This window comes from Hyla sarda, chromosome 1 (genome assembly GCF_029499605.1).
Source record: "Hyla sarda isolate aHylSar1 chromosome 1, aHylSar1.hap1, whole genome shotgun sequence".
Classification (NCBI taxonomy): domain Eukaryota; kingdom Metazoa; phylum Chordata; class Amphibia; order Anura; family Hylidae; genus Hyla; species Hyla sarda.
Genome location: NC_079189.1, coordinates 288,175,565 through 288,198,452, shown reverse-complemented (window position 1 = coordinate 288,198,452; position 22,888 = coordinate 288,175,565). Strand labels below are relative to the sequence as shown.

The 22,888-nt window shown below is 46.0% G+C and overlaps 1 protein-coding gene across 6 annotated transcripts in view; it reads left to right on the top strand.

Moving 5' to 3' along the window:
- The window catches only part of COMP (cartilage oligomeric matrix protein), a 231,355-nt gene that overhangs the window by 131,609 nt on the left and 76,858 nt on the right, over positions 1 to 22,888 (top strand). For all 6 annotated transcript variants that reach the window (XM_056574829.1, XM_056574830.1, XM_056574826.1 and 3 more), the window contains one exon: positions 658 to 709. In XM_056574829.1, coding sequence (XP_056430804.1) covers positions 658 to 709 — 52 coding nt within the window. The remainder of the gene's footprint in view (positions 1 to 657; positions 710 to 22,888) is intronic.

Sequence of the window (22,888 nt, the reverse complement as noted above, 5' to 3'; positions counted from 1 at the left end):
CATACAGTATAGCAATAAATTGAGAAATGAAGAGGTATTTACTGCAATGAATTATTTTATGTATATATTCTGTCTGTTTGCACCATCTTATATATGTTAAATTTAGCCTTCGGGCATAAACTGGTTTTATTAAAAACTTACCTTTCCAGTGTGGTTAAGACTAATGGCAAATATTTATGTGAAAACTAGCTAGAGCAGTAACACGATGATTGTTGTAGCAAATGTTTAAAAACTGGAAAATGACTGAAGTAGATGGAACGAGAGGATGAGGTGAATATGATTCATCACTAAATATTCAGATTTGCTACAGGACATTAATCCCACAGATTACTGGACCCAGCAGGGGTTCTAGAAGCCCAGAAACTTTTTATCACACATCTTTATAATGAATGGTTTACATGTAATGTCCATTTAATGAGTCACTTTTACCCTTTCAATTATTGCCAGATATGCACATTCACAGTGTTACTACCATGCTGTGACTGAGAATGTGTTTTTTCCATTAATGAGTTTTTACTTAGTTTTTTCCCTATTTATAACCAGAATTGACATATTTATAACCAGAATTGCAAAACAAATTATTTGGTAATTTTACAAATTAATTTACACATTCCAACCGATTACTCATTTTACCAAATTTTTCTTTTTCTTTTGTAGGTTAAAGAGATAACATTTTTGAAAAACACAGTTATGGAATGTGATGCTTGTGGTAAGTAACAGTACTTAGCCCATATATGAGGAAATTTCTACTTCTTTTACACTTGGAACCACTCTGGATTGACTACTGTATTTTGTTGATTAGATGCTAAAATTCCAAAAACTTCCAAGGGAGGAGTGTATCATTGGTCTTGTATGTAGTTACTTTTGCCTGTAATTTCATGAAGTTGAGGGACATTTATTTAAAGTTTGCACTATGTGTGGTAAATTTCGCACAAGTACACCAAAGAAGGCTGTGAGATTCAAAATATGTAAGAAAGCCTTTTTCTAGAGCTCTGCTTGTGTTGGTGAAGATTTGCGAATTTTTGGTGGATTTGTGTTGTGTATCAGTGTTTTTATGTGAATTTGTGCATGATAAAGTCAATCACACTGCATGCACATCCAGGAGAAAACTCCTAGCTAGTTACTTTTGTTGTAAGCATGGTGCTGACAGATGTTTGAGAATTTCACAAAAATTTTGAATAATTTATAGATGTACACCATTCACCATGCATTTTCATTACAATTAGATGTTAATAGTTCAGACACTGCCATACACTGTGATATCAAATATGTAATCTTTTTTTTCTTTTTTTTGGGTGGGGGTAAATTTTTTATATTTGAAAATAGCAAAAGGGGGTAATTTAAATTTGTATTAAGGAAGGGGCAACTGTCATTTACACTTTTAGATGTTGTTCTTGGCATTGATTGCAGCATCTAGGGTTAAATGGCAGATTGTCATTAGCTGTCTGATAACAACCACTACCCTCCATCTATGAAGCGAGCATGGCTCCTTAGCTTGCTTCATAGTAACTACATGCACATATGATATATTAAGTGTCCTTAAGCAGATAGTATTAAAGTATAGTGTATTCTTGAACATAGGGGGCAGTATTATAGTAGTTATATTCTTGCACATAGGGGCAATATTATAGTAGTTATATACACTGGAGATCAAAATTAGAGAACAATTATTGAACACTGGATTTTTTCAGAAATAATGTAATCTGCATTGATCATCATTTGAAGGATTTTTTGTAAGGGGTACAGCATGCCATTAGAACAGTGTTTTACAAAATAACCAAAGTATATCAGCATAAAACCTTTATTTTTCAAAAAAACGTGATGATCATTATTAGAGAACAGCAACTTAGAAAGATTCTAAGTAAAGTTTCTAAAGGTTCCAACAGTCACTGATCAGTAGGAAGTGTACAGGTCTTTGCTTTGAATGACTTCAGCACATCTGCGGCCCCCACAGGATATCACTAGACTCGACTCTTCTTCCAGTCTCTTCCATAGTTCTGTGACTGTTGTGGGTTTCTTGGCCATAACTTTGTCACCAAGATTTTTCCAGAGGTTTTCTATTGGGTTTAGATCAGAACTCTGGGCTGGCCATTTCATTGTTTCAATGTTTTCAGTTTCAAGGAACTGCTTTACCCGTTTTGCTGTGACAGGGGGATTTTCCTGCATGTAAATTGCTTCTGATTGAGTGATGAACGCAAGGAAGGAACCATGTGTTGTTGAAGAAGGTTCTGATACACACTTGCATTCACTTTGCCATGTAGCTGTATGAGAGGTCCAACTCCTGCTGCAGAAAACATTCCCCAAACCATGGCACTTCCCCTCCACCTTTCACTGACTTCTTTACACACTTTGGGTTCAGTCTTTCCCCAGTTTGTCAACAAACATAATGTTTTCCATCAGACCCAAATAAATTAAACGTGCTTTCATCACTAAACTGAACTCTGGACCACTTTGTCCACACAACATGTTCCTCAGCAAAGGTGAGCCCAGCCTTTTGATTCTTTCTGCTAATGAGAGGTTTGATCCCTCCAGAGTGGGCTTTTAGTCCAAATGCTTTTAAACATTGAGACAATATGACAAGACAGATCCTTACCCTGTGCAGTGCTGAACTGGCGAGCAGTTCCAGCTGCAGTGTTGAAATGATTTCCCATGGAGAATCCCCACATTATCCTGTCCTCTCTTGCATTTTAAAGATAAAATTAAAAAAAAAGGGAACCGCACCTTGTGTATTACCTAAGGCAAAAAAGCCCAAATAGGGGAAAACAAACGCCAGCCTTCTGTTTGGCCTCTCACCTTGTATAGGGTAAATTGCTCATGTAACCTCTATATAGGGGTAGCAAACTTGTTCTCTGGAGATGAACTGCCAAGCCTGAAAGGCTGCAGGAAGAGGGTAGCCTGATCCCATCTTGAAAAAGCAATAGTATCAGCAAAAAAGAAACCTGTTCCAGATTCCAGGGAAATAAATGATTGTCCAGTGGGAAATATTAAAGTGCCATTTGGCACTATGTTTATTGAAGACCAATGACGGGTTTCGGAGGAACAGTCTTCCTTCCTAAGATTGGTATGATACCAATCTGAGGAAGGAGGACTGTACCTCCGAAACGCATGATTGGTCTTCAAGAAACATAGTGCCAAATGGCACTTTACCCCTTCCCGCAAAATCAGGTACATGTACGTGATGATTAGGGATGACTTCCTGCTTCACCACATACATGTACAGAGCTCGTCTGTGCTGCACAACCGAGCCTCCCTGAAGCCAGCCAGGGACCAATCGCAGCGGTCCCCAGCCGGCAATCGCTGCTATTGGTCCGTCAATACATACAAACCAATAGCAGGGATCTGGTGCAGGTCTCCTCCTTGCCACTCTCCTCCATCGCTTCACTGTGTGAAGTGATCGGTGGTGAGGAGGGCCCCATTGGAGGAGGCCACCCAATCCTGGGTTAAACCAGCAGCGTGTTGCGGCTTACCATCTTCGGCAGCAGACATCGTACTTCTATCTAATAAGTTACCTGGGACTTACCTCGGGCTGCCGGTGCCCGGCTTCATCTTTGCACACGCTGACTTTATCTACCTGCTGCGGACAGTCACCAACTGCATTTGGATCCAATATAATCTTGATCTGGTCTATAAAGGATATACGATGTACACAGGTCTCCATATCAGGACTTAATTTTGCTCTTTGGCCTCTCATCGCCTATTACCTACTATGGCGCTTACCACAATCTAACAACTGTGCATGAACTATGTTCCATGGAATGAACCAAGAAATATATGGAAAAAAAAAATTTGAAGACCATTTTTTTGTCACCAAACTGGCCTGTGCATGATATCTTACTACCGTATATACTCGAGTATAAGCCGACCTGAGTATAAGCCGAGACCCCTAATTTCAACCCAAAATCCCAGGAAAAGTTATTGACTCGAGTATAAGCCTAGGGTGGGAAATACATCATCCCCCCCTGTCATCATCCAGACCCGTCATTAACATCCTCATCATCATCACCGCCTGTCATCATCCAGACCCTCATCATCATCACCTGTCATCATCCCCTTGTCATCATCCCACACACCCCCCTTCATCATCCCCTTGTCATCATCCCCACCCCCCTTCATCATCCCCTTGTAATCATCCCACACCCCCACCTTCATCATCCCCTTGTCATCATCCCCACCCCCCTTCATCATCCCACACCCCCCCTTCATCATCCTCTTGTCATCATCCCACACCCCCCTTCATCATCCTCTTGTCATCATCCGCCCTCAGTGGTCTTCAACCTGCGGACCTCCAGAGGTTTCAAAACTACAACTCCCAGCAAGCCCGGGCAGCCATCGGCTGTCCGGGCTTGCTGGGAGTTGTAGTTTTGAAACCTCCGGAGGTCCGCAGGTTGAAGACCACTGCGGCCTTCGACATCATCCAGCCCCCTCTCACCCCCTTTAGTTCTGTACAGTACTCGCCTCCGCTCTGCGCTGGTCCGGTGCTGCAGGGCTGTCCGGTGAGTAGGTCGTCCGGTGGGATAGTGGTTCCGGGCTGCTATCTTCACTGGGGGCGCCTCTTCTCCGCGCTTCGGGCCCAGAATAGAGCGTTGCCTTGACGATGACGCAGAAGTACGTTGGCAATGAACGTACCTCTGCGTCGTTGTCAAGGCAACATGACTATTCTGGGGCCGGGCCCGAAGCGCTTAGAAGAGGCCTCGCCGGTGAAGATAGCAGCCCGGAACCACTATCCCACCGGACGACCTCCTCTCCGGACAGTCCTGCAGCACCGGACCAGCGCCGAGCGGAGGCGAGTACTGTACAGAACTAAAGGGGGTGAGAGGGGGCTGGATGATGTTGAATGCCGCAGTGGTCTTCAACCTGCGGACCTCCGGAGGTTTCAAAACTACAACTTCCAGCAAGCCCGGACAGCCGATGGCTGCCCGGGCTTTCTGGGAGTTGTAGTTTTGAAACCTCTGGAGGTCTGCAGGTTGAAGACCAGTGCGGGTGGAGAGTTCACTCGAGTATAAGCCGAGGGGGGTGTTTTCAGCACGAAAAATCGTGCTGAAAAACTCGGCTTATACTCAAGTATATACGGTATATACCTAATATGTTTGATATTCTACTGTATATCCTATACCTCTAGTGTCTTTGTTCATCTACACTTTGACATCTGGATACTGACATCATCACGACATATATTCTAGTGTGACTGTCCCTGACCGCTGAGACCGACTTATATCTATCTCTGTCTATCTGAATACATCCTTTTGATGTTAACTGTGTATTATCTAAGTGTTAACCCACTAACGCTCTAGGCCCTGATTTATCAAACTGTGTGAGAGAAAAAGTGGAGAGATTTTCCCACAGCAACCAATCACAGCTCAGCTTTCACTTTACCAGAGCTCGTTAGCTGAGCTGTGATTGGTTGCTGTGGAAAAATCTCTCCACTTTTTCTCTCACACAGTTTGATAAATCTGGGCCCTAATGTACTAAATCTTCTTATCGTTGTATATATTTGTTGTCTTCTTGTCCCCTGATGAGCGTACGTATCCACATTAGGCGAAACGCGTTGGTAAAAGAGGCTAACTTATCTGTATATATTTTATGTATTGTCTCTATGTTCACTGCCCCTACCCACACTTAGTTTAGGAGCCCCTCTAGATAGGTAGGGCTCAGAGTGTAGGCACTCACCTGTACCCTTATCCCCTTCCCATCATTAGTCAACACTTTTTGTAATAATTTTTTATATCCAAGTAAAGCATTGTTTGATATCTAGGCCTTATTGGGGATTTTCGCTCATGATACATATTATTTATTTTCACCAAGGGATATCTCTATCAGTCTTTGGGTTGAGAAAACCAATTATCTATTTTTTTCTCGAGTTTCGTTTATGGGTTAAACCTGTAAATGCTGTGGTCACTGAGACTGCAGAGTCTCTTGGGGTAAAAGAGGGAGGGAGCTCCCTCTGTCACTGATCGGCCCTCTGCAAAGTGAAAGCAGAGCGCCAATGGTTGCCATGGCAACCGGAGGCCTTACACTGGCCTCCGTTGTCATGGCAACATGAGCGATCAGTTCTATCTGTTCTATCCTATGCCTGTCAGTCCTGACAGACATAGGCATAATTCAATGGAGTACAGATGTGTACTCCATTGAATTATGTGTGTAATAGTTAAAAAAAACAAACGTGAGAAAAAAATATACGAGATACGAGATGTGCAGCACCTGAAACTACGGATACTGGAAGCCTGTGCTAGCATTTCTCCTGCGGTGTTGCTATCAGTGTGTGAAGAGTGGGAGAAGAGGGTTGCATTGACAATCCAACACAATGGGCAGCACATTGAACACATTTTATAAGTGGTCAGAAACTTGTAAATAACTCATGAAAGAATAAAGTTACGTTAAAACCAAGCACAACATTGTTTTTCTTGTGAAATTCCCAATAAGTTTGACGTGTCACATGACCCTCTTGCCACAAACAGGAAGTTAATATCACAACCATTCCCATTTTATTAAGGTGTAACCATTTAAATGGCCTACCCTGTACATGGTTAAAAAAATTACATTTTTTTATTTGTGGTTAAAAAATTTCTGGCCGGATGAAGCACTGAAATAGTGCGAGACGAAGCTTGTTGCCTACCTGTATTCCCCCCCCCCCCCCCCTGTATGTCCCTCTCCCCTTCATGTACATGTGAGTATGTTTGAATAAAGAAGTCGTTCTGCAAGAGACGAAGTTTTGGTGAGTGGACGTTTTTTTCTTCAAGTTTTTCTATTTGTACCAATATAGTTTAACCCCTTAAGGACCAAGCCCATTTTCACCTTAAGGACTCAGCCCTTTCTTGCAATTCTGACCACTGTCACTATATGCATTAATAAATCTAGGATGCTTTTACCTTTTATTCTGATACCGAGATAGTTTTTTCGTGACATATTTTACTTTAACATAGTGGTAAATTTTCATCGTTACTTGCATCCTTTCTTGGTGAAAAATCACAAAATGTCATGAAAATTTGGAAAATGTAACAATTTTCTAACTTTGAAAATATCTGCTTGTAAGGAAAATGGATATTCCAAATAAATTATTTATTGATTCACAAATACAATATGTTTACTTTATGTTGGCATCATAAAGTTGACATGTTTCTACTTTTTGACGACATTAGAGAGCTTCAAAATATAGCAGCAATTTCACGAAAATTTCAAAATCTGAATTTTTCAGGGACCAGTTAAGTTTGAAGTGGATTTGAGGGGCCTCTCAGTGAGAAATACCCCATAAATGACACCATTATAGAAACTGCAGCCCTCAAAAGAATTCAAAATGACATTCAGAAAGTTTGTTAATCCTTTAGGTGTTTCACAAGAATAGCAGCAAAATGGAGGTGAAAAATCAAAAACTGCATTTTTTACACTAACATGTTCTTGTAGCCCCATTTTTTTTTCTTTTAAAGTGGTATAAGGAGAATAAGCACCCCAAAATTTGTAGCCCAATTTCTCTCAAGTATGGAAATACCTCATATGTTGACATAAAGTGCTCTGTGGGCTCACAACATGGCTCAAGAGGGAAAGAACAACTGTGGGATTTTTTAAAACAAATTTTGCTGTTAAGGTTTTTGGGGGCCATGTTGCATTTAGGAAGCCCCCATGGTGCCAGAACAGCAAAAAAAATAATAATAAAAAAACACATGGCATACTATTTTGGAAACTACACCCCTCAAGGAAATAAACAAGGGGTACAGTGAGCCTTAACACCCCACAGGTGATTGATGACTTTCGTTGAAGTTGGACATGAAAATGGAAAATTAGATTTTTAACACTAAAATGATGGTGTTACCCCAATTTTTTTTCACAAAGAGTAATAGGAGAAAATGCCCCACAAAATGTAAAACCCCATTTCTTCTGAGTATGAAAATACCCCATATGTGGATGTTAAGTGCTCTGCTGGTGCACTACAGGTCTCAGAACAGAAGGAGCTAAATTTGGCTTTTTGAAAGAGAACTTTGCTGAAATGGTTTTTGGGGGCATGTTGCATTTAGCAAGTCCCCAGGGTGCCAGAACAGCAAAAAAAAAAAAAACACATGGCACACTATTTGGGAAACTACACCCCTCAAGGAATGTAACAAGGGGTACAGTAAGCCTTAACACCTCACAGGTGTTTGACAACTTTGCATTGAAGTTGGACACAAAAATGGAAAATTTTATTTTTAACACTAAAATGATGGTGTTACCCCAAATTTTCACAAAGGGTAATAGGAGCAAATGGACCACAAAATTTGAAGCTCAATTTCTCCTGATTAAGAAAATGCCCTATATGTGGATGTTAAGAAGCTCTGCTGGCACACTACAGTTCTCAGAACAGAAGGAGCGCCATTGGTCTTTTGAAGAGAGAATTTTACTGAAATTGAAGTCGGGGACCATGTGCATTTACAAACCTCCCATGGTGCCAGAATAGCAGAAACCCCCCAGATGTGACACCATTTTGGAAACTACACCCCTCCAGGATCGTAACAATGGTTACAGTGAGTACTTACACCTCACAGGTTATTTGAACACTGGGCCATAAAAGTGAAAAATTTGATTTTTCACACTATAAAAAATTATAAATTTTCACATGGGGTAATAGGGCAAAAGGCCCCCAAAATTTGTAGTGCAATTTTGCCTGAGAAAGAAAATACCCCATATGTGCATGTAAAGTGCTCTGCAGGTGAACTGCAATGCTCAGAATAGAAAGAGCGCCATTGGGCTTTTGGAGTGAAAAGTTTGTTGGAATTAAAGTCGGGGGCCATGTACGTTTACAAACCCCATTGTGCAAGAACAGCAGAAACCCCACACATGTGACACCATTTTAGAAACTACTCCCCTCAACGTAACAAGGGTTATAGTGAGTACTTGCTTACTTAGCATGTTTTTTTTGAAAATTGGGCCGTAATAGTTAAAGAATTGATTTTTAACACTGAATTTCTGGTATTAACCAACATTTTCAAGTAGAAAGAGAAAATAAGCTCTCACAAAATTTGTAGCACAATTTCTACAGAATAAGGAAATACCCATATATGGTGGTAAAGCACTATGCAGGTGTAAAACAGGGCTTAGGAGTGAGACAGCACTGATGAGATTTAACCCCTTAAGGACCAAGAATTTTTCTGTTTTTACACTTTCGTTTTTTCCTCCTTACCTTTTAAAAATCATAACCCTTTCAATTTTGCACCTAAAAATCCATATGAGGGCTTATTTTTTGCGTCACCAATTGTACTTTGTAATGACATTAGTCATTTTACACAAACATTTACGGCGAAACGGGAAAAAATCATTGTGCGACAAAATTGAAAAAAAACCCCACCATTTTGTAAATTTTGGTGGCTTCTGTTTCTACGCTGTACATTTTTCGGTAAAAATGACACTTTATCTTTATTTTGTAGGTCCATACAATTAAAATGATACCCTACTTATATAGGTTTGATTTCGTCGTACCTCTGGAAAAAATCATAACTACATGCACGAAAATTTATACATTTAAAATTGTCCTCTTCTGACCACTATAACTTTTTTATTTTTCTGTGTACAGGGTGGTTTGAGGGCTAATTTTTTGCACCGTGATCTGAAGTTTTAATCGGTACCATTTTTATTTTGATTGGACTTCTTGATCGCTTTTTATTACTTTTTTATGGTATGTAAAGTGACCAAAAATAAGCTATTTTGGACTTTGGAATTTTTTTGTGTGTACGCCATTGACCGTGCGGTTTAATTCATGATATATTTGTATAGTTCAGACATTTACGCACGCTGCGATACCACATATGTGTATTTTTATTATGGTTACATATTTTTAATATGGAATTTGGGAAAAGGGGGGTGATTTAAACTTTTTATAAGGAGGGGTTAATGTGTGTGTTTTTAAACTTTTTTAAAACTTTTTTTTAACACTTTTAGTATCCTTAGGGGACTTTTAGGAGGAATCATTAGATTCCTCATACAGATCATTGTGGTTTCATAAAACCACAATGATCTGTGTGCTCTGCGCTCGATTGATAAAGCCTGGCCCTGCCAGGCTGTATCATTCAGAGCCCCGGAGCCGCCGCAGCAGGAGAGGTAAGACCTCAGGCTACCTCAGTAGTGGATCGCCCCCCTGCGATCGCGCTGCGGGGGGGCGATCCACCCCACTGGACCACCAGGGACGGGATACAGGCACCTTTAGACGCCGCTGTCAACTTTTACAGCGACGATCTAAAGGGTTAATAGCCGGCCACGGCGATCGCAGCATGTCGGCTATTAACGCCGGCCCCCAGCTACAAGAATCAGCTGGGAGCCGGCCGTTATGATGCGGGCTCGAGTCGGGAGCCCGCATCATACCCCGGTAACGGCCATTGGACGAGCATAGACGTCCATGGTCGTTATCAGGTTAAGGCCTAAAGTGGTGCTTTGCACTGCAATGGTTGAGGTTCTGACATAAAATCTGAAAAAAAACAACATCAAGTGACCACAATTTTGAAACTACACCCCTCAAGGAAGGTAACAAGGGGTACAGTGAGTACTTACACCTCACAGGTTTTTTGAACAGTGGGCCGTAAATTGAAAAATTAGATTTTTTTTTACACTAAAATGCTGGGCTTACCCAATTTTTAAAATTTTCACAAGGGGTGATGGGAGTAATTGGGTTACAAATTTTGGACTTCTTTTTCTCCTAACTATGGAAATACATCCACATATGGGGTAACGTGCTGGGGGGGGGGGGGGCGCACAACAAGGCTCAGAAGTCATAGAGGTCTGTTTGCATTTGAGGCCCATGGCATATCAATAGCTGACAGTTACATACATTCAGAGGAAAATACAAAAATGAAACACCCACATGTGACACCATTACAAAAAGTACCCTCCCTGAGGAATGGGTATAGGGGTAAGGAGGACACTTTGAACGCATGGGTGTTTCCTAAATTTATTTTCCAGAAATGGAGGAAGGGTAGCTTTTGAAAACTGCAATTTTAAAACTATGCTCTGCTTCATCTCTCTGGGAACAACAAACACGTGATTTCGAAGTGTCGCCTGGAAATACGAAAAAGCTAATGAGTAAGAACTCTTTGCATTTGAGGCCCATGATTCTTACGGACCTAACAATTACATACATTTAGAGGAAAATACAAGAAAGGAACACCCACATGTGAACACCCCTATTCTGTTACCTGAAATGTGCTCAGGTGGGGGGAGAGCGCTGCGCATTTGAGGCAACTGCAAACCCCCCAATGCTGTTGACTCTGTGTCCCAAGATATTATCAGGGGTATTGGGAAATAGGCTTTTTTTTTGGGGGGGGGATGGTTTTAAAATTTGGAAAATGTACTCTGGACTGATACATTGGAGTCGAATTCTGGGAAATTAAAATGAGGGAAAATGATTAAAATTTAGTGCTCCATGGAAGTGTGATACTCCCTGAAGCAGTTTTTTATGCAGAGGCCCGGATAATCAAGGCAAGTATCACATTGAGTGGTGGTGTCCTTCCGAATCCCCCTCCTGTGACACACGCATTTTTTCTGTCACTTCTTTCCAGTGTGGGGGACCTCACCTGGAAAGTGTTGGCCGGGGACGATCCTGGGAACCGAAGTTCCAGAGGTGCTCTGACCCGCTCTTTGGCGGTCACCAAAGATGAGGGCCTTTAGAACTTCCTCTTATAACTGCAGGAATGTCCCTGTGTTGTCAGTGTACTGGGACAGTACAAAAGAGTTATACATGGCAACCTGTACCATGTAGACCTTAACTTAATGTTTTCCGCATGGCATTATATGGCTTGAGGACTTGATCAGAAAGATCAACCCCCCCCCATATACTGATTGAAGCCCAGAATACATTCTGGCTTGAGGACCAGTCCCACGGTACCTCGCACAGGGACAGGGGTGCTGCGGTTCCCATGAATTGTGGTAAGCATAAAAAGGCATGGGACTCCCCCTCCCCCCAGGGATAGGAGTCTGCAGGGGATAGGAAGGAAGGCCTCTTTGATTCTTCCAGACTGTCCCACAAGCGAGCGTGGATCTGGCGGTGAGAGATGTGAAGAGAGGGATACTAATGTAAAAGTTATCCACGTAAAGGTGGTAACCTTTATCTAGCAATGGGTGCAAAAGGCCCCAAACGATTTTCCTGCTAACACCCAGAGTGGGGGGACATTCTGGAGGTTCAAGACGGGAATCTTGTCCCTCATACACTATAAACTTGCAAGTGTACCCTGGGGTACTCTCGCAAAGTTTATACATCTTCACGTCATATCGCGCTCGCTTTGTTGGGATGTATTGCCAGAAGCAGAGTCTCCCCTTAAAGCTGTTGAGAGACTCATCAATAGCGACCTCCCTTCCAGGGACATAGGCCTCCCAAAATTTGGCCCTGAAGTGATTGATGACTGGCCTGATCTTATACAGGTGGTGTGATATACATACGTGGGATCAGTTTGGGGGGGGGACATGCCGCATTATCAGCATAATGCAAAGTTTTCCGAATGGCCTCGAACCGGGGACGGGTCATGGCCATACTGTAGAGGGGGGTCTGGTAGAGGATGACCCCACTCCAGTACTGCCTGACCTTTGTTTTTTTTTAACTAGGTAGACTCGACCTAGCATGGGGAACAGGTTCAGGAGCAGAGGAGGTTTGCAGTCTCGCATGGCGGCATCTTGGTGGATCATCTTCAGAAGATGATGAGGAGGAAGCGGAAAAAATTAGCAAGATGGGGTCTTCCTCGTCCTCTGTGGCACTTTCAGTGTCGGAGGCAAGTATGGCATATGCCTCCTCCGCTGAAAACAGGCCATTAACCAAACTCTAATTGGCGGGGGTGAAGTGTATGTATGTGTAGGGGAAAACTTTATTGGTGTGTGCTGCATGTGGTGTGGTGCAAGACTTCCTACCCTAACCCACCCTAACCCACCCTAAATTACTAACTAACCAACCCGCCCTAAGAACAAAAATAGAAAAATAGAAAATAAAACTAAACTAAAAAAGGAAAAAAGGGAAAAAAAAGGACTTCTAGCACAAAAAGTCCTGCGAAAAAAAAAAAAAAATTTACCTAATCAGTGGTGTGCACACTGATTAGTGCTTGGTGGCGGCAGGGGGCGCAGAACTCAGTGGGGGTCCGGCCACTCAGCCCACAACAGTGGCTGGTGGCACATACACAGACCCCCACACAAAAAACGAGAAAAATTAAATAAGAGAACGCTACAACCAGAAAAAAGCACTCGCCTGAACCCAAAAAAACGCTGCTCAGTGATAAATCACTGACAGTGGTGGGGCAGGCCGCATACACAGGTATGGTCTGTCCACACAGCCCAGGCCTGCTACTGGTGGCACGAGCCACATATAGGTGCAAAAAAAAAAAACGCTAAAAACGCCTGCACCACAAAAAATACGCTGATCAGTACTACGGGACTGTTCAGCGAATGGTGAGCTTTAGCTAACAGTGGCCGGCCACTCTTTTATATGGAAGAGGGATGGCCACACAGTCAGCAAAAAAAAAAGGTCTGCACCCCCCAAAAAAATGCTGGGGGCAGACCGCAGTGACCCAGTAGGGTCTGGGTCACGCAGCTAAATGCAGACCCTACAATATGCACACTGAAAAACTAGCTCTGTCCCTGCCTAATCTAAAGCTGTCCCTAATCACTGCTGTGCCAGGGAGCACAGAAACAATGCCAAAGGGCCATTAAGAACACTATGGGGGTAGATGCAGCATGGGGTTCCGTCCTGATCAGCACCAGACATAAAATGGTGCTGAACAGAGCGGAGCAACATGCTTCTGCTCTCCTCTCTCCTCCCCACATACTGTGATTGGTGCGGTCACTATGACCACCCAATCACATCTGTCCTGGAGGGGGTGGCAACACTGCCACCTCCCAGTACAGTACGGATGATGATTGGTGGTGTATATTTCACCACTGATCATCATCCTTTAACGGGCCATGGGGTCACATGTGACCCCCCCCTGACCCGGAATCGCTGCAGATCGCCCATGTGCCGGGATGCCTTCTGAATGATCAGCAGGCATCCCGGTCCATTCCCCGCCTGGCGAGCGGTGGGGAACGGAATCACAGCAAATCGCCGGTCTGAATTGACCAGCAATTTTCGGCGATCAACGATATGGTGGGTCCTCAGGGCCCCCCTTGGCGATGGGCCAAGATGCCTGCAGAATGATTTCAGCAGGCATCCTGGTCCAGTCCCCGCCCAGCAAGCAGCGGGTCCGGAAATGCTCAGGGCGTACAGGTGCGCCCTGAGTCCTTAAGGATCGGGGGATGCAGGGCGTATACATACACCCTGTGTCCCCAAGAGGTTGAATAATTGTTTTGCCATATGAACTGTTGAGATCTTTTCTGATAACCTCAGACACACAGGCAGTATAGCAGTACATGACATCTGATATATAGTACCCTCTTCCATTGTCCTGCCAACATTGTGTCTCAATAATATGAACTCATACTGTGTGGTATATATATATATATATATATATATATATATATATATATATTCCATTCTTAGAATATAAGAACACAAGAACATTTATTTTATTTTAATAAATAAGAAATCAAGATACTGTTTGACATTTTGTAAATATACATTAAAAGTTATGTTTTACTGCACTATTTTCCACTTTCTCCCTTTCTCCCTTTGTGTTTAACTTGGTACTTGTTTGGATGGTTACTGTCCTGATGCAATTGGTTTGGGGCAATTTTGGTATAACTTTCTAATGTACTTTGGGGGACATTTATCAAAGAATTTAATAGGGTTTTTTTTCTAATTCTTTGTGCGACTTTTTGATTTGCAGTGCCCTAAGCAAAAAAAAAAGAAAAAAAAGAAACTTGCAGTGATCAGAGATTTATCAAGTGTGAAAGTTGAAGAAAAGTCACAATGATTGAAAAAGACTACCAAATTTACTCCAGCTCAGACAAGGAGCAGAAAAAGCCCCTACCAAAAGCAAAAAAAAAATAGAAAAGATAAATTGCTTACGTGAAAGAAATTTATCAACAGGCTGAAACCAGTTGATGGTTAAGTCGCACATAAGCAAAAAAAAAAAAATTGTAAGGAGAAAATAACTAAATAAAAGGAATACATGAGCGAACATTGATAAATGTCCCCCTTTGTGTTTCATTCCCTCACTGTTAGTAATTTGAATTTTACGCGAACATGTAACTGATAACTGACTTTGACCTCTGGCACTGACATCAGAATCTGACATCTGACTCTTACCAGTGAATAAAACCAAAGGTGAAAATCAGAGATCAGAGTTTGGAATCTGAAACATTTCTTTCAACCTAAAACATAGCTAACTACCGACAATGAATCTAATACTCATGCTTACTGACCATTAAAAAAATAAAACGTAAGTGGTGAAAAATTTTTGAGCTAGTAATCTGAAACCTAGCTAGCGAGCAGATACATTATATATGAGGAGTGGTTTTGAGCCCCACAAACAAAAATGACCTGTATATGGACTGACCATAGTCACGGTCACCGTCACCGTTGCACTGTTGAAATCAATGGACCAGGCATTCGTTTGCCACATCAGCAGGCCACTTCATAGATACAAGTATAGCCTTATATGCATGCTGAATCTGACCAGTGAAAAAAGTTAGAGTTGGCAGTCACATTTTATTTAAGTTTGTAATGTAAAATCTAGAAAAAGCTAGCTAATAACAATGTTTACTAGGTGCATTTTAATTCTAGTTATTCCCAATGTGTGCCTTTCACCTCTGTACACTGTCCACTTTAAAAATAACTAGAACTTAAGTGTAACTCAAACTCTCAGGAGGGGCATTAGATACATTCTATCTGCATGCTATCTAGCTACATTGCAACTGAACCGATCTCTGACATTCACCTTTGACTTTCTTTACTGCTCAGAGTCAGCATAAGTATTAGATACGTGGAATCTCTTAGCTAGATAATAAACTCAAATAATGTCCAACTCTACCTGTGACTTTCTTCACTCTTTAGTGTCAGCATATATTTTAGATGCATTGTGCTAGCTGACCAGGTTTTGGATGACAAACTCAAATGATGTCTGATTTGCACTTCTGATTGTATTCTGACTTTACTAACAGGACCAATTTAGGCATCAGAATCATCAGATGTCAGAATTATTTGTCAAAGCCATAGTAAAAGTTACATGTTAGTATCAGGTGTAAGAGTCACACGTCAATTTCAGGGGTCATAATCAGAATGCAACTAAGTTAGGGGCCAGGTGTCAGTATCAGGTATCAGTCACATGTAAGAGTAAGGGCTTAGAGACAGGGGTCAGGGTAAGTAATTTTTCTGAAAATGACATTATTATAATGTTCGATTGGACACTAATATGGACACTTTGTAACTCTGGGTTGATATGTGTAAACTAATATAGAATGATACAATGTGGTAAGCTTTCTGGGAAGTATAAAGATTTGTGATGCTGATATGTAAGACATATTTGTCACGATCCCGGCTGGTAGGAGGTGGATCCTCTGTGCCAGAGAGGGATTGGCGAGGACCGTGCTAGTGGACCGGTTCTAAGTCACTACTGGTTTTCACCAGAGCCCGCCGCAAAGCGGGATGGTCTTGCTGCGGCGGTAGTGACCAGGTCGTATCCACTAGCAACGGCTCAACCTCTCTGACTGCTGAAGATAGGCGCGGTACAAGGGAGTAGACAGAAGCAAGGTCGGACGTAGCAGAAGGTCGGGGCAGGCAGCAAGGATCGTAGTCAGGGGCAACGGCAGGAGGTCAGGAACACGGGCTAGGAACAAACAAGGGAACGCTTTCACTAGGCACAAGGGCAACAAGATCCGGCAAGGGAGTGCAGGGGAAGTGAGGTATAAGTAGGGAGTGCACAGGAGGAAACTAATCAAGGTAATTGGGAAGATTGGACCAGGCACCATCATTGGTGCACTGGCCCTTTAAATCGCAGAGGCCCGGCGCGCGCGCGCCCTAGGGAGCGGGGCCGCGCGCGCCGGGACAGGACCGACGGAGAGCGAGTCAGGTACGGGAGCCGGGGTGCGCATCGCGAGCAGGCGCCACCCGCATCGCGAATCGCATCCCGGCTGGAGGCGGTACCGCAGCGCACCCGGTCAGTGGATCTGACCAGGGCGCTGCAGCAACGAGGATGAGGCGAGCGCTCCGGGGAGGAACGGGGACCCGGAGCGCTCGGCGTAACAGTACCCCCCCCCCCTTGGGTCTCCCCCTCTTCTTGGGTCCAAAGAACCTGAGGATCAAAAACACAATTCTTTCGTGATGAGGTCCGATGCACATTAGGAGGGGTTCCGTGCGGTAACGCACGGCACAGTCCAATCTTTCATTGTTAACACAATTGATGTAGAGGGGTCTGGCGAGACTGGTCACAGGGATGTTGAACCTGTTGATAAGAGAGGCCAAAAAAAAATTTCCTGCAGATCCGGAATCCAAGAAGGCCATAGTAGAGAAGGAGAAGGTAGAGGCAGATATCCGCACAGGCACAGTAAGGCGTGGAGAAGCAGAGTTGACATCAAGAACTGTGTCACCTTTGTGCGGAGTCAGCGTACGTCTTTCCAGGCGGGGAGGACGGATAGGACAATCCTTCAGGAAGTGTTCGGTACCGGCATGGTACAGGCAAAGATTCTCCATGCGGCGTCGTGTCCTCTCTTGAGGTGTCAAGCGAGACCGGTCAACTTGCATAGCCTCCACGGCGGGAGGCACAGGAACGGTTTGCAGAGGACCAGAGGAGAGAGGAGCCGAAGAGAAAAAACGCCTCGTGCGAACAAAGTCCATATCCAGGCGGAGCTCCAGACGCCATCCGGAAAAACGCATGTCAATGCGAGTGGCAAGATGAATGAGTTCATGTAGGTTAGCAGGAGTTTCTCGTGCGGCCAGAACATCTTTAATGTTGCTGGATAGGCCTTTTTTAAAGGTCGCGCAGAGAGCCTCACTATTCCAGGACAACTCGGAAGCAAGAGCACGGAACTGAATGGCGTACTCGCCAACGGAAGAAACACCCTGGGCCAGGTTCAGTAGGGCAGTCTCGGCAGAAGAAGCTCGGGCAGGCTCCTCGAAGACACCACGGACCTCAGCGAAGAAGGACTGGACTGTGGCTGTGGCAGGATCATTGCGGTCCCAGAGTGGTGTGGCCCCAGACAAGGCCTTTCCAGAAAGGAGACCACGGGAGAGTCTAGAGTCCTCATCAAATTTGTCCGGCAGGGACAAGCAGGGGTTAGGAGCGGCCGGTTGCTGCGGAGGAGTTGCAGGAGCCGGCGGAGGAGATGGTTGTTGCAGCTGCTGTGTCTGTGACTGAAGTTGCTGTATCTGCGGCAGCAGCTGCTGTATCTGTGACTGAAGTTGCAGTGTCACGGTGGTCAAGTATGCCAGCTGGTGATTTCGTTGGGCAATCTGTCGGGCTTGCTGGGCGACCAGTCGGGCTTGCTGGGCGACCAGTGTGGGGAGGTCGGCGACAACTGGCAGAGGAACTTCAGCGGAATCCATGGCCGGATCTACTGTCACGATCCCGGCTGGTAGGAGGTGGATCCTCTGTGCCAGAGAGGGATTGGCGAGGACCGTGCTAGTGGACCGGTTCGACGTCACTACTGGTTTTCACCAGAGCCCGCCGCAAAGCGGGATGGTCTTGCTGCGGCGGTAGTGACCAGGTCGTATCCACTAGCAACGGCTCAACCTCTCTGACTGCTGAAGATAGGCGCGGTACAAGGGAGTAGACAGAAGCAAGGTCGGACGTAGCAGAAGGTCGGAGCAGGCAGCAAGGATCGTAGTCAGGGGCAACGGCAGGAGGTCAGGAACACGGGCTAGGAACAAACAAGGGAACGCTTTCACTAGGCACAAGGGCAACAAGATCCGGCAAGGGAGTGCAGGGGAAGTGAGGTATAAGTAGGGAGTGCACAGGAGGAAACTAATCAAGGTAATTGGGAAGATTGGACCAGGCACCATCATTGGTGCACTGGCCCTTTAAATCGCAGAGGCCCGGCGCGCGCGCGCCCTAGGGAGCGGGGCCGCGCGCGCCGGGACAGGACCTACGGAGAGCGAGTCAGGTACGGGAGCCGGGGTGCGCATCGCGAGCGGGCGCCACCCGCATCGCGAATCGCATCCCGGCTGGAGGCGGTACCGCAGCGCACCCGGTCAGTGGATCTGACCGGGGCGCTGCAGCAACGAGGATGAGGCGAGCGCTCCGGGGAGGAACGGGGACCCGGAGCGCTCGGCGTAACAATATTCATTTGATAAATATAAAATAGCTATTACGCCTAGCGCTCCGGGTCCCCGCTCCTCCCCGGAGCGCTCACGGCGTCTTTCTCCCTGCAGCGCCCCGGTCAGTCCCGCTGACCAGGAGCGCTGCACTGTCATGGCCGTCGGGGAAGCGATTCGCACAGCGGGACGCGCCCGCTCGCGAATCGCATCCCAGGTCACTTACCCGTCCCGGTCCCCTGCTGTCATGTGCTGGCGCGCGCGGCTCCGCTCTCTAGGGCGCGCGCGCCAGCTCTCTGAGACTTAAAGGGCCAGTGCACCAATGATTGGTGCCTGGCCCAATTAGCTTAATTGGCTTCCACCTGCTCCCTGGCTATATCTGATCTCCTCCCTTGCACTCCCTTGCCGGATCTTGTTGCCTTGTGCCAGTGAAAGCGTTTAGTGTGTCCAAAGCCTGTGTTACCTGAACTTCTGCTATCCACCCTGACTACGAATCTTGCCGCCTGCCCCCGACCTTCTGCTACGTCTGACCTTGCCTCTGCCTAGTCCTTCTGTCCCACGCCTTCTCAGCAGTCAGCGAGGTTGAGCCGTTGCTAGTGGATACGACCTGGTTGCTACTGCCGCAGCAAGACCATCCCGCTTTGCGGCGGGCTCTGGTGAAAACCAGTAGCCTCTTAGAACCGGTCCACTAGCACGGTCCACGCCAATCCCTCGCTGACACAGAGGATCCACTACCCGTAAGCCGAATCGTGACAGTAGATCCGGCCATGGATCCCGCTGAGGTGCCGCTGCCAAGTCTCGCTGACCTTCCCACGGTGGTCGCTCAGCAATCGCAGCAGATTGCCCAACAAGGACAGCAGCTGTCGCAGTTGACCGCCATGTTACAGCAACTTCTGCCTCTGCTACAGCAGCAACCATCTCCTCCGCCAGCTCCTGCACCTCCTCCGCAGCGAGTGGCCGCTCCTAACCTCCGCTTGTCCCTGCTGGACAAATTTGATGGGGACTCTAAACTCTGCCGTGGATTTTTGTCTCAGTGTTCCCTGCATATGGAGATGTTGTCAGACTTGTTTCCTACAGAACGGTCTAAGGTGGCGTTCGTAGTAAGCCTTCTTTCAGGAAAGGCCTTGTCTTGGGCCACACCGCTCTGGGACCGCAACGATCCTGCCACAGCCACAGTCCAGTCCTTCTTCGCTGAAGTCCGGAGTGTCTTCGAGGAGCCAGCCCGAGCTTCTTCTGCCGAGACTGCCCTGTTGAACCTGGTCCAGGGTAATTCTTCAGTGGGCGAGTACGCCATCCAATTTCGTACTCTTGCTTCCGAGTTATCATGGAATAAAGAGGCTCTCTGCGCGACCTTTAAAAAAGGCCTATCCAGTCGCATCAAGGATGTGCTGGCCGCACGAGAGATTCCTGCCAACCTCCAAGAACTCATCCATTTGGCTACCCGCATTGACATGCGTTTTTCTGAGCGACACCAAGAGCTCCGCCAGGAAAAAGACTTAGATCTCTGGGCACCTCTCCCACAGCATCCTTTGCAATCTACGCCTGGGCCTCCCGCCGAGGAGGCCATGCAAGTGGATCGGTCTCGCCTGACCCAGGAAGAGAGGAATCGCCGTAGGGAAGAAAATCTCTGTCTTTACTGTGCCAGTACCGAGCATTTCTTGGTGGATTGCCCTATCCGTCCTCCACGTCTGGGAAACGCACGCACGCACCCAGCTCACGTGGGTGTGGCGTCTCTTGGTTCTAAGTCTGCTTCTCCACGTCTCACGGTGCCCGTGCGGATTTCTCCTTCAGCCAACTCCTCCCTCTCAGCCGTGGCCTGCTTGGACTCTGGTGCCTCTGGAAATTTTATATTGGAGTCCTTTGTGAATAAATTCAGCATCCCGGTGACCCGTCTCGTCAAGCCGCTCTACATTTCCGCGGTCAACGGAGCCAGATTGGACTGCACCATGCGTTACCGCACAGAACCCCTCCTGATGTCTATTGGACCCCACCTCGAGAGGATTGAGCTCTTCGTTCTCCCCGGCTGTACCTCTGAGGTCCTCCTCGGTCTGCCATGGCTCCGGCTTCATTCTCCCACCCTTGATTGGACCACCGGGGAGATCAGGAACTGGGACTCTGCCTGCCACAGGAAGTGCCTCTCCCCCCTCCCAGTCCCGTCAGGCAAGCCTCTGTGCCTCCTCATGGCTCCCGTCCTTGTGTCTCCCTGCCCCGTGCCAAGCTTCACCCTCTGCCCTCCCTCCCCATTCCAACTCCTGCTGTACTGCCTGCCGTTGAGGAAACCCTCCATTCTTTCCCGGTGTCCTCATCCCAGTGGAGGCAGTTACCGGACAAAAAAAAGGGGAGACCTAAGGGGGGGGGGGTACTGTTACGCCTAGCGCTCCGGGTCCCCGCTCCTCCCCGGAGCGCTCACGGCGTCTTTCTCCCTGCAGCGCCCCGGTCAGTCCCGCTGACCAGGAGCGCTGCACTGTCATGGCCGTCGGGGATGCGATTCGCACAGCGGGACGCGCCCGCTCGCGAATCACATCCCAGGTCACTTACCCGTCCCGGTCCCCTGCTGTCATGTGCTGGCGCGCGCGGCTCCGCTCTCTAGGGCGCGCGCGCGCCAGCTCTCTGAGACTTAAAGGGCCAGTGCACCAATGATTGGTGCCTGGCCCAATTAGCTTAATTGGCTTCCACCTGCTCCCTGGCTATATCTGATCTCCTCCCTTGCACTCCCTTGCCGGATCTTGTTGCCTTGTGCCAGTGAAAGCGTTTAGTGTGTCCAAAGCCTGTGTTACCTGAACTTCTGCTATCCACCCTGACTACGAATCTTGCCGCCTGCCCCCGACCTTCTGCTACGTCTGACCTTGCCTCTGCCTAGTCCTTCTGTCCCACGCCTTCTCAGCAGTCAGCGAGGTTGAGCCGTTGCTAGTGGATACGACCTGGTTGCTACTGCCGCAGCAAGACCATCCCGCTTTGCGGCGGGCTCTGGTGAAAACCAGTAGCCTCTTAGAACCGGTCCACTAGCACGGTCCACGCCAATCCCTCGCTGACACAGAGGATCCACTACCCGTAAGCCGAATCGTGACAATAGCACCTTCAGGAACAACTTTCCATAAACCAATAGCACAAGCAAACCTCCTACTACTTGTACATTGTAATGTATCTCATTAGAGAAAAATGCTTTTCCCTACTTATCAGACTTGCCCATCCCCTCTGCCTCCTCAATTGTTCATTTAGAAATTTGTAATAGAATCCATAGAGCAGTGATGACATTGATTTTAAGTTCCAATGAGCGCTCAGATTGCAACTGCCCATTGAAGTCTATAGAAAGGGATATAGGAAGAGAAAACAGAAGACTAATTGCTATGATTTCTACCATACAGAGAAAAGGAGCTTCTGCCCCCCATCCCTTTCTCTCGCTTTCTCTCACACGCACACAGCACACATACACACACACACACACACAAACGGGTTAGGTGAAATATTGAATACAAAAATAGCTCTATGAATCAACCTAAAGTAATACTGATCGTTCACAGTGGCCCAATCATCTAGTATTTGTTTGGGGGGAGACATTAATCCTTGGCCCACTTTTAAAATAGAGAGTTACTGACTTTATCATTTATTCAATCAATCTCCCAATTTAAGATTTAGATATGCTAGCGTAGATTCAGGGGAATAATCATAGTGTCTATCGTGGAACTTGCCATCACTGACAATATATATGCCAATTTGGTCCACAAAAAGCCTGTCAGCTGGATGTAGGACAGGAATTGGTTGTGATTTACA